The sequence below is a fragment of the Canis lupus genome, chromosome 4 (assembly GCF_003254725.2).
Source record: "Canis lupus dingo isolate Sandy chromosome 4, ASM325472v2, whole genome shotgun sequence".
Lineage (NCBI taxonomy): Eukaryota > Metazoa > Chordata > Mammalia > Carnivora > Canidae > Canis > Canis lupus.
Window position 1 is genome coordinate 11879922 of NC_064246.1, and position 12518 is coordinate 11892439.

A 12518-nucleotide genomic window follows, 5' to 3' on the forward strand; every position below is an offset into this window, starting at 1 on the left:
AAATGCTTGAATACGTGTAAGCTGATCTTATTAACAATATTATTTATTGATATTTATAGATTCAGTTTTTGCTCAATAGTCAACCAATGCTAATTCTCTCTCCCCAAAGAAAATAGGAAGAATGAAATATATTTCAAATTTCTCCCAAATATGAAAGATCTAAATATTATCAAAGTTCTCTTAGTCACTGGAGGAGGTGGATCTCATTGAGTGGATAGAGATGTTAGGAATGAACTGGAAATTTTACCTGCAACCCAGGATTCCAATGCTGTACTATAAGCAAAGATAATACAGGCATATATCTCTCCAGAAATCTTCCTGTGTGTGTGAGCAATGGATTGGAATGACATGCCCACCTTATAACAAGTGACAACTGTGTAATTTCTGAGAACCAGGCTATAGGATGACAAGAAAGAAGGCACTAATGCCCAAAGTGTCAGGTGACCAACCCTAAGGAGGAATTCAAGATCAGAGCCTCCCTGAGGCTCTGCATCACACTCTGCAGGCAGTGGAGTATCTGTATCCTCTCCAGCACCACACTCCTAATCAGATTAAGTGCTGGGTGCACTCAGTAATAGGCAGGGTCTCAGTTTATCATAACTCAAAGAGTATTTTGCATTCACTTCTTTCTGAAACAACTCAGTTTAAAATGATTACAACATAGCTTTATGAATGCAGAGGGCACTTTCATTTTATTGCAAAATTAACTGACTAAATAAGAGGTCCTAATGCCAAGGAGTAATAAGATAAAAATCATAAGACAAATAAGAAAATGACAAGGTCAAATAAAATATTCAACCAAAGTTCTTCTAACAGGGAGATTACCTGGTGTCCATTTGCTTTAGAGGACTGGACTTAAAGTTATATAATTAATCTACTACACGTAGGACCTCCCACATTATTTTTAAGGTTTAATTTAACAAAAAAAAAAAAAAGCAAAGTTAATTAGTATTAATGAAGCATCCATGCCCCCAAAACTGTGTTAGGTGCACTACAAGTATAATCTCATTAACCTCCTAGTAAGATAAAAGTGGATTATATTCAATCTATTTTTTAAAGGCATCATAAATTATGAGGCGTTTTTTTTAAGATTTAAAAACATCACATTTTTTGTAACATCCCTCTACAACTAGAGAGAGTTTTTGAAAAATTATAATATATAAAGGTACTACCCAAATCAAGTTGGAAAAAAGTTTCATTCATTCAAACACTTCTTGATTTCAAAGAACTGGATACTACACACACACACACACACACACACACACACACAGGCACATGTGCACTTGAATATTTACCCAAAGCTACTAAAAGGCAGGCTAAAGTGAGTGGCTCTGGGTAAACTTGGGACTTTTGACTTGCTGACAAGAAACTTCCAAGTCTGGGGCAAGAGGTACATAACCTGGGTAAGTGAAGATGGCTGGAGATCCTCCTCCACTCTTCCCTGCAAGAATGCAGCAGCTACTGGGAGCCAAAGTCAAAGTCCAGGGTTTAAGGTATTAGTTTGAAAGGGCGCTAAACTACCAGTCTGCGGAGTCCCCGGCGCTGGGAGTGCCATCCACGCGTCCCAGGCCGGCGGTGGGCGCACTGACCCATCCAGCTCACTCATCACCTGCTGCCAGAGCGGTGGCCCCGCGGGAGAAGCACCCACTTAGCAAAGGCCTGAGGAAGGAGAGCCCGTTACCTGACTTTCTCCGTGGCTCCTCGCGCTCTCCGCCTTGAGCAGGGTCTTGGGCTTCCTGGACTTGAAGTTGCCCATGCTGGGTCGCAGCGCGCCGTCCACCTGCAGGATCTGCTCTACATGCTGCTGCGGCTCGCGGCAGGGCGGCCCGGGCTCCTCTAGGAGCGCCCGGGCGTCGGGGTAGTTTTCTTTATTGTCTTCATCTCTAAAACAGGAAAGACCCAATTTAGAAAGTACCCAAAAAAGTAATAAACTGCTGCGGGAAAGCGGGCCTGGCACGCTCATTGCTGCTCTATTTATATGATATCTAGCAAAATGTTTAGGGTAGACTTAGTTTCACAGGAACAAGAATCTAAAAAATGTGAATTTCACTCTTTAGATCACATTCCCTTCCTGTGTTTACTGGTGGATGCATACTTTTTTTTTTTAGTTGTAACTTTGTGCCTACTATCACACTTGTTTTTAATTTTTCACATCAAGGTGTTTTCATGTATATATTTTCATGGATGTATTTTTTCTGCGACAAAAATACGAGATTCGGGTTCGAGATTGTCTGCCCAGTTTTACAGATTAAGAGTCTAGAAATCAGGGGCGCCTAGGTGGCTCAGGTCATGCTCTTGGGGTGAGGAGATCAAGTCCCAGGGTAGCTGTGAGCTGGGTGTGGAGCCTGCTTAGGATTCTCTCTCTCTCTCTCCCTCACTCCACTCTCTCTCTTAAAAAAAAAAAATTCTAAAACTCAAAGATTAAGTGAAGTGCCTAATAGAGGGCTAATTCACCTAGACCTCGAGTGGTAGATAGGTCTACAGTCTCTGCTGCATATATGTACTTGATTCAAGGCAGGATACTTGCTCCCATGTTTAGAATCATCTCCCTACAATTTTCAAAGGCCTCTAGAAGTTTAACAAGGTCTATTTTGATAGACAACCTGTTACTTGGATAAACTATAAAACAAGTACCATATCCTACCCAACCAAACCATCTGAACAACACCTTCAGTGCACACTCAAAGATCCTGTTGTCTGGGTTCCATTCAGTGTGGACTTGCTGGAGGTGACTACAAGGGCTGGTGTCACCTTCATGCATTTAGTGCCAGGATGGCGCTTTTAATTTTCACTAACAAAGCAAATTCATACAATATAATCCTATTGTTTCAATTTCCTCAAAAATAGTGACATAATACCTTTATTTTTTTTTTTATTTTTTTTATTTACTTATGATAGTCATACAGAGAGAGAGAGGCAGAGATACAGGCAGAGGGAGAAGCAGGCTCCATGCACCGGGAGCCTGACGTAGGATTCGATCCCGGGTCTCCAGGATCGCGCCCTGGGCCAAAGGCAGGCGCCAAACCACTGCGCCACCCAGGGATCCCCATAACACCTTTATTTGAAGTCATTAGTCCCTCTTAAATCTAGATATATTTTTATTTCCAAATGGGGTATTCCCTTTATACAATTAATATCGTCATCCTTAATGCACCGGCAATTATTTGGTACTAGATTATGCAATTCTCCAGGGATAGACACTTCCCCGTAGTGGTTTTTTCCCTCCTGCTCCCTGATCAGAGCACCCATAAAAGAGATTTGGGCAAGGTTAGATAGGAAGCAATTTCTTGTAGCTCAAGGACACACAAAGCCAAGAGACAAGACCAGCAGAGAAAGGATTTCTATGCCCACTGTTCAAGATGCCTTTTCACAAATAAAACAGATTAAATTCACTAAACGACACCAGGAATGAAGTCCAGTTAGCCTCTGGGGAAAGATCAAATCAAACATCAAGATAGGAGTTCTGGAGCATGACCAGCATGCAATTGGGCAAGGTATGCAAATAAAATTATTTAAAACAGTTAATTTTAAGCCTCAGCAAGAGAAACAAAAGCAAAAATGAACTATTGGGACTTCATCAAGATAAGAAGCTTTTGCACAGCAAAGGATACAGTCAACAAAACTAAAAGACAACCTACAGAATGGGAGAAGATATTTGCAAATGACGTATCAGGTAAAGGGCTACTATCCAAGATCTATAAAGAACTTATTGAACTCAACAGCAAGGAATAAACAATCCAATAATGAAATGGGCAAAAGACATGAAGAGAAATCTCACAGAGGAAGACATAGACGTGGCCAACAAGCACATGAGAAAATGCTCTGCATCACTTGCCATCAGGGAAATACAAATCAAAACCACAATGAGATACCACCTCACACCAGTGAGAATGGGGAAAATGAACAAGGCAGGAAACCACAAATGTTGGAGAGGATGTGGAGAAAGGGGAACCCTCCTGCACTGTTGGTGGGAATGTGAACTGGTGCAGCCACTCTGGAAAACTGTGTGGAGGTTCCTCAGAGAGTTAAAAATAGACCTGCCCTACGACCCAGCAATTGCACTGTTGGGGATTTACCCCAAAGATTCAGATGCAATGAAACGCCAGGACACCTGCACCCCGATGTCTATAGCAGCAATGGCCACAATAGCCAAACTGTGGAAGGAGCCTCGGTGTCCATCTCGAAAGATGAATGGATAAAGAAGATGTGGTCTATGTATACAATGGAATATTACTCAGCCATTAGAAACGACAAATACCCACCATTTGCTTTGACGTGGATGGAACTGGAGGGTATTATGCGGAGTGAAATAAGTCAATCAGAGAAGGACAAACAGTGTATGTTCTCATTCCTTTGGGGAATATAAATAATAGTGAAAGGGAATATAAGGGAAGGGAGAAGAAATGTGTGGGAAATATCAGAAAGGGAGACAGAACCTAAAGACTCCTAACTCTGGGAAACCAACTAGGGGTGGTGGAAGGGGAGGTGGGCGGGGGGTGGGAGTGACTGGGTGATGGGCACTGAGGGGGGCACTTGATGGGATGAGCACTGGGTGTTATTCTATACGTTGGCAAATTGAACACCAATAAAAAATAAATTTATAAAAAAAAATTTTAAGCCTCAGGACAAACTTCATAATGCCTGGTAAAGGAGAACCCAAAAAGTGAAATAATTCTTCAATATTAGTAACTGAAAAAAATGAATAAATAGAAAGTCAGTGCCAGTGACACTGGTTAATATTTTCCCTTACGATCAATTACAATTTATTTTATTTATTTACTTATTTTGAGAGAGAGAGAGAGAGAGGCAGAAGGAGCAGAGAGAGAGAGGAAAAGGAAGGGAAAAGAATCCTAAGCAGACTGTACTCTGACCCTGAAGCCCAATTGAAGGATTCATTCATCTCACCACCCTAAGATCTCAACCCTGAGATCGCGACCTGAGCTGAAACCAAGAGTCCAATGGACAGTCAACCAACTGAGCCATCCAGGTGCCCCAAGATCAATTACAATTTTAAAAAGTCTAAATCACTAATGGATTTGGAAACCAGTATCAAACCATGAGTTGGAACTGTACTAGTTCATGTGAAATGCATTTCTCTCACTGGAAACAAAGAATGTTCATCCACACACCCTACGCTTCTGGGTGAGAAACAAAAGGGAGAACAGCTACTTTTACAGTAAACCTAAATGTTCCTCATTCAAGGAGAATCCTAGAACACTCAAGGATAAGAGGGGAAAAGTCATTTTTCAAATCCAAAATGACTCTTTTGATAGACTCATTCCTAAAACAATTCCAGGACTTCATTTATTATATATTTTCAAGGTGCCCAAATTTTATAATTCATTCACCTCCTTGACTTGAAAGGCAAGGAAGGTAGGTGAGGGGAGCAAAAAACCTTCTCTCTCATTACACAAATACCTAAATAAAAATAGTCATCTTTAGAAATATATTTCCAACCTGTTACTGGTTTCTCAGAATCTCCAAAGCAAGACAGTACAAGTTATGTGATTTATGCCACTATTTATTGGAATCAATCATAACTGAGAATGATTCTAAAAGATCTTCCCCCAACTAATATGTGTAGTTGTGTAGCCTGGGCCACAGCACGCCACCTCTCTGACCTACATCCCTAAGATGGATATCTCTCTACCTTGCAGAGATAATACAGTCCCTGTGAAATGCCTACCATAGAAAGCTGGCTTAAGGCCACAGCTCAATAAATGGAAGCTATTGTTACTCTCATGGGGCTTTAGCCAAGTAGTTATTTGCAAAGAAAAGACTGAAGGTTCTTTTCAGTTTCCCCAATACCTCCAGGATAAATTCCAAACTCCTTAGAAAGGTACACAAACCCTTTGAAATCAGGTCTGTTTATCTCTGGAGCTTTATTATCACTTCTGGCCTCCTCACTCCAAAAGCTCTCAAGCTTCCTGCTCTCCTGAACTGCTTGCTCTTCCTACAACTCTATTTTCTCTACCCTCTGTTGGCTTTCCAATAAGTGGCTCTCTCTGTTTGGTAGCATCATCTTTTTCTTAGCTTCATACCCCACCTCCATAAGTACACACAATAAGTCATGTACTACTGTAATTTTCTTTAGAAATCCATCCCAGAAACCTCTGTGGGCTATTTGGTTCCTTCTAAATGAATCCTCTGTCTACCTCTAGTAAAATGGTACTTAATGCACTATAGCATCATCATCTCCATTGACTGGTTTCTGGCACACAAAATAGGCCTTCAACAGTTGTTTGCTATCCAACAAATGGACTTGAGAGTCAGAGAGACCTGAGCCCAAATTCTTCCTCATAGTAGCTATGTTAGCTTGGATGAGCTATAATCCTTCTGAGCCTCAGTTTCCCCACCTCCAGGATGAGGAGGAAAACATCAGCTTCTTTTCACTTGTTTAGATTAAGCAATAAAATGGATGTGAAAATGTTCTGAGCAAAGCAAATGTGGAAGAAATGGTTAACTATGAAGGTTTTGCTATATCATAAACCCCTTGATGACCAAGACCATACTCCAAATACTCAATGACATGTTTGGTAAATAAATCTATAACCTCTTCCATAGGGTCTCTGACAGGAACATTGAGATGGGATAATCAATATTGAATTCAGCAGGCATTTTCTGAGTGTTCCCCACAGAAAAGGTACTGCCCGGGATATAAGGGGAATACCCAAAAGGGGACAAGACAAAAAACTTCCTTAAGAACTGATAGTTTATACAAGAATTTATACGCAAGAACAAGTGATTACAATTCAGAGAAATGTCTAAAGACCCCAGACCCACACAGTTTCTGTCCTTTATAATTAAGAGCCAAGCAATAGTGGGTCACACCTGATACTGGAGCAATCAGTCTGGTCTTCATGTAGGGAGACTGTGTCTTCGTCACACCTGGAAAGAAGGAACAAAACCACATCAGATCCAACTGTCTGCAGTAGCAGAAACAGCCAGAGTCTAGAATTAGAAAGCACGGTAAACTACAAAATAGAACAACCCTCACCACTCTCACTCAAACTAGCTCCAACTCCCGGCATGTCTACCAGAGAATGAGACCAATGTTATTGTGTCATGTGATTTTAAAAGTCCAGAACCAGAGGTAACACGCCTTTTTTATCCACTGCTCTGCATCACCTAAACTAACAAGATCTTGGTGAGGACCCAACTGTTCAAGCCACTTGAGGGGGACATCTAACACCAAGATTGGTGGATTCTTTTTGGCTCAAAAGAGCCTTCGCTACACACCTCTTAAAATTTCCTCCTCCTCAGGCAGTCCCAAACCACACCAGCTCCCGTTTGGCTTCCTCCATTGACCTCCAGACTTTCTCAATTCCCTTCCTCATCACAAAACTTCTGGAATGACCTAATTAAAAATTCGTGGCTCTTCTATGTTGAAAAATCTCCAATGTGCCACACCTCCTGGGGGGGTGGGGGGGAGTGGGAATCTAGAGTAGGAACATTCTGTCACTCGAGTGTAGGAGGGAGCCTTTGTTCCTGTTCTCAGTCATTCCCACCCTACTCCAGCTTGGAATGCTTTTTCCACCTTCAACTCCTACTCATCCTTCACTGCCCAAGTGAAATCTCACAAGTTCCATGAACCTTTCCCAGCCAAGTTCACCCATAGGCTACATACCTACTTCAACCTTATACGTACATGTTTACTCTTTATTCTCAAGTTTTGGTAACCAACCATATCTTGCCTCACACTTCTATGCAATTCGTTGACATCTGACTGACTCTGACATCTTTTAATTAGTTGCTAATTCCATGAAAAGAAGTTATCTTTTCTAGATATACTGCCACAGTACCCACAGTGCTACCCCAGAGTGGGTATTCAATAAATGCTTGAATGGTCTATCGTTAACTCTGGCCCCTGAGCAAGACTGGAAATAATTTAACAAGCATTCTTGAACATTTACTGCCTTTTAGGTACTCATTAGGTATTAGAGCTGTGCATTTTAAACTCTTTGGGATTCAGGACCAGTTTTTCTTTTTTTTTTTTTTTTAAGATTTTATTTATTTACTCATGAGAGACACAGAGTGAGAGAGAAAGAGACAGTCAGAGAGACAGGCAGAGGGAGAAGCAGGCTCCATGCAGGGAGCCTGATGTGGGACTCGATCCCGGGTCTCCATGATCACACCCTGGGCTGAAGGCAGGCGCTAAACCACTGAGCCACCCAGGCTGCTCTTGACCAGTTTTTCTATTTCCAATCCACTATGGTAGTTTGGTAAAAGTGTTACAGAAATGCCGAATTCCCATAAAAGTTATTAAATGCTTACTTCCTATTTCTGTACCCTTCCTTGTCTCAGATGAGTTACAAACAATTTGGGGGCCCATACTTTCAGTGGTACTACTCCTGAAGGACACAATGTTGAGAAAAACCTGGACCCTGCTCTGAGAGAGTCACAAGGTAATAAGTAGATAAAAATAAAAGAATACCTACATATATAAATATAACCATAATATAATAATATTCATACTATATGAAATCATTCACAATTTTTAAATATTCCTTACTTACAATGTTACATAACTTATCCACAGAACAAATTGACAAAAGCTCTAGTACTCTTCCCTGTTACTACCCCTTTTAAATGATGTACTTTAATGAATTAAACAAAGGTCATCTAGATCCTAACTCTCTCTGCCTGCTGAAATACCTTGTTTCTGATGGTAGTTAAAAAAAAAAAAATCAGTTGACATAATACTCCTTTTAATCAAATAATTAAATGTTCTTGCTTTCTCATGTTTTTGACTGTCAGTAAACAATTCCCTCCATCTCATGAAAATAACAATTGAATTCATAAGTATTGCCTTGTTCTCCTCCATTAGAGGCATTCACTTTAATAGATCATCTAAACTTTGTAATGTGAATGAAAATGTTTCCCAATAAAAGTAACCTCACTAAGTAGAAAAATCAGTGAAGAACAGAAATCTAGAGCTTTTGCTTCTAAAGAACTAGGGTTCAAACAGAGGATCAACCCTAGAGCTCAACAATACCTATTGTTTGGGAATTTGGCAAGAACTTATTTTTCTCCCCCTCACTTGATTTATTAACCTTTCTTTTCAAAGTACAATTAGGTAAAAATGGAAACTCGGCACCAGAACATACAAAATTGCGCATGCTTTCTTAAGTACAAGGCCAGACCCTAATTAGCTGATCCAATTTCAAGGCCTATTGAATGATTTCAGTCATTGCTCAAAGAAACAATTCCTAGGTCACAGATATAGCCATGAAATAGATCTGTCTACAGGCTGACCTGGGACACATATACCAGTTCTTTTAGTTCAGTTGGGTTTTACACTTGTTTTGATAAATACCATTAAGTTTTACTGAATTAACATCTCCTTTATGACTCTTCTACTGATTCCTTGCATAGAAGCCTCTGTACAATGTTGGCCCAGCTGTAAAACTGGATTCCACAGTGGCAACCTATATCCAAATATCCCCTCTCCTGAAGAAAATCAGCTCAGACCGAGTGCCCAAATGGTCTTGGCATCCTCTTCCTCTAATATAGGCCCAGTATAGGAATTTAAAGACCTATTTCTTTAATGATCTCCTTGAATACTCAAAACTGGGCATCTTTTAGTGCAATGTTTTTCCAAATGTAAATTGTGACCTATTAGTAGGTCTTCAAATTACATAGTGGCATCATTTTGTTATTGTTGTCAGAGAAACAGAATGGAAAATATCAGTATAATAAGAGTTAAGTGTTATTTCACAGAACTTATTTAAATAAATCATGTATATATGTGTGCATTGGATTGTGATATAAAATGTTTTTCTTACTATTGTTCATAGTAATAAAAATGTGAAAAGCACTTCTATTAAATGACTTCCTTTGAAGTGTTCATCAACTAGGTTCTAAGTCCCAGAGTTCTTGATCTGTGGTTACCCAGACAATGTATGGAAAATTTGTCCTTGCAATCACTTCTTTGTGAAATGCTCAGGGTTGTTACCTGAGTAGCACAACCACAAATCAGAAAAATTTCTGTGGTACTTCCCAGCGCACCATCTCTTTCATAGCAACTCAACTAAGCCTGCCAATGAAATGAAGTAGGGGCCACCTTCACACAAGAGGTGAAGGGATTGCCCTGAGTCAAAGGCAGAGACTTGTTTCTTAGAATAATGGTGGTGAAAGAAGTGTCCATGAGAGGTTCTCTTTTTTGACTTGGCATAAGTTAGAAGAGAGGCCTCAGATTGGTTATTAGATAAGGTGTAGTTGTGCCCAGAAAGGGGACTTCTATTTACCCACTAGTGACACTCTTTGAGAAATCTCATAGGATTGCAGCCTGCAATCCTATGAGATTTCTCAAAGAGTGTCTCTGGAACCACCTGCATTAGCATTACCTGGGAGCCCGCATGGGCCCCACATGTACCTCAGCCTCACTAGATAAGCTGGATCCCTGGAGGTGACGCCCAGGAATGTGAATTTTTAAACAGGATTGCCTCCCAAAACACACACAAAAATAACTACTATGCTTCTAAAAAAGTTTAACACTGACCTAAAGCTTCACAAAACGCAGACCAGCACTGACATGACTCCAGCACAATCACCCATTCTAGGTTCTAGGATATCCTAGGTTCTAGGATAAAGCTCTAAAAACTTGATCTTTCACAAGCCCCAATTTACTTCTCCAGTTCATATTGATGATCGATTTGTTTTGAGAAACACTGCTTTGGATGATAACTAATTCATTGCAAAATTCACTGCTGGCCAGGCTTCGTTTCAAATACCAGTGTAGCCAGGGCAACATAGGAAGTGACCATGGAAAAATAGATGAAAGGGCCCTGCAGATACAGAAGGGAAGGCCAAGGCCATTCTGATCTTGGAAGAATTTGGGTAGAAAAAGAAACGGAATTGGTCCAGAGCTGCACAGACAATGCCAGGCCAGCGAAAAAGTGAGGAGAGAATAAACTCTATCCTCGAGTTTCTCCCAATTCCCCTTCCCTTTGACTCTGACAGGGCCCAAACTAGCCAAGCCAAATCCTACCAGGCTAGACTGCCTGATAACATAACTTATATTAAAGTATTAATAGCAACTTGAGTTCACCTCCCAGGGTCCTAGACTTTTAAATTTCCATTTTAATAAGGGTCACCACAAGAGGCTTTAATCCAAAAGAAATTCTCTCCAGGTATAAGTTCAGACACTGAGGAAAATAAATGAATGTGGCTAAGAGGAAATGGGAAGGGATGGGGAAAAAAGGAGAGGAAGTTTCCATGCAAAAGCCTCCTCTGTGTACATTAGGACCACACCCAAATATTCACTGAGCACCTGCTACATCTGTGTCTCAGCACAGTGATCCTGGTCCTGTTGGCTTCGGGGTAATGACCAAAGAACCAAGGAAAATGCTTCATATTACTGAGAGGAGGAAAAAGTGTTATATTAGGCAATGACAAGTTTTTAAATGACCCTACTCTGTGTTATGTTATGTTACACCTGTGAAGTTTTTGGTATGTTTTAAATATCCTCCTTAGATTTTTAGATTAGCCAGATGGCATTCCAGTTGTCACTCAGTACCTTTTAAAATAAATCACTGTCACTTCTCTGAAAACAACAACAGGATCTTATGTAATCAGAACTCCCCAAGGAGAGTCCAAAGATAAGGTACCAGACTTGCCCCATAATTAAGTGTAAAATCTTAAAAAAAAAAAAAAAATTGTCCATGTGAAATCTGGAACTGACTATCTCCATTTTGAAGCTGTTATGCCTGAGGCTAACTCTGGGGATTTAGCCACACAGGGCTCCCAAGAGTCAGGCACAGAAAGCGCTTGGTGTTTATCAGCACAGTAAAGGTAGGACAGCAGCCCCTGTGCACCTGAACCAGGAAATCACAGTTGGCACACGTCCCTTCCTCTCTCTCAGGCGTTTAGAAAACCAAAGTTGCAGCAATCTCCTTAACAGATGTGGAGATGTGGATCCCAGTGAGTATTTTATCTGGCATATATTCTTTACGGGATCTTCCGAAGTCAATCACAGGTTGTAGTTCTTTAAGGAACTCCACGTAAGTGAGCCCAAAGCTTGACACTAAGAAAGCAGCATATCCAAACACAGAAACAAAAGGATGTGGGAAACAAATGGGCCTGGGAAGCCCTGGAGTCTTACCCCTCCATTACCAACTCATTGTGGCAGTGGGAAGACTTCAGGCTCACATATCTCTTCCCACCTTTATCTGCCTTTTAGGAAACTTTAGCAAACAGTTCCCAAGTTACTGTGCTTTCCACAACAACCTTGCAGAATTTTTAAAACATGGTTGAGTATACAACCTTTTTTGCCTGAAAAGCTGTTGAGTGATTTCTACCAAAAGGTCCCAGAAGTAAACATCATGAATTAGTCTCTCTCTAGACTAATGAAGTATAGATATTTCATAGACATGTATATATGTAAATTGTACATAAATTACATATAATATTAGTATAATATACTACCCATTGTTTTTTAACACCTATGTATTAGAAAAACATTAAGGAAGGGAGAACAAGAATAAAAATTGTGAGCTATAACTATCTAATAAAACATA

The 12518-nt window shown here is 40.4% G+C and overlaps 1 protein-coding gene across 10 annotated transcripts in view; it reads right to left on the bottom strand.

The window, feature by feature from the left end:
• FAM13C (family with sequence similarity 13 member C) overlaps positions 1 to 12518 on the bottom strand; it is a 250712-nt gene that overhangs the window by 133126 nt on the left and 105068 nt on the right. For 6 of the 10 annotated variants that reach the window (XM_049108946.1, XM_035715378.2, XM_025435126.3 and 3 more), the window contains 2 exons: positions 6832 to 6888; positions 1682 to 1883 (listed from right to left, as the gene is read on the bottom strand). In XM_049108946.1, the coding sequence (XP_048964903.1) occupies positions 1682 to 1756 (75 nt within the window). In that variant the 5' untranslated portion in view covers positions 1757 to 1883; positions 6832 to 6888. The remainder of the gene's footprint in view (positions 1 to 1681; positions 1884 to 6831; positions 6889 to 12518) is intronic. The other 4 variants (XM_025435129.3, XM_049108943.1, XM_049108944.1 and 1 more) reach the window with 1 other exon arrangement.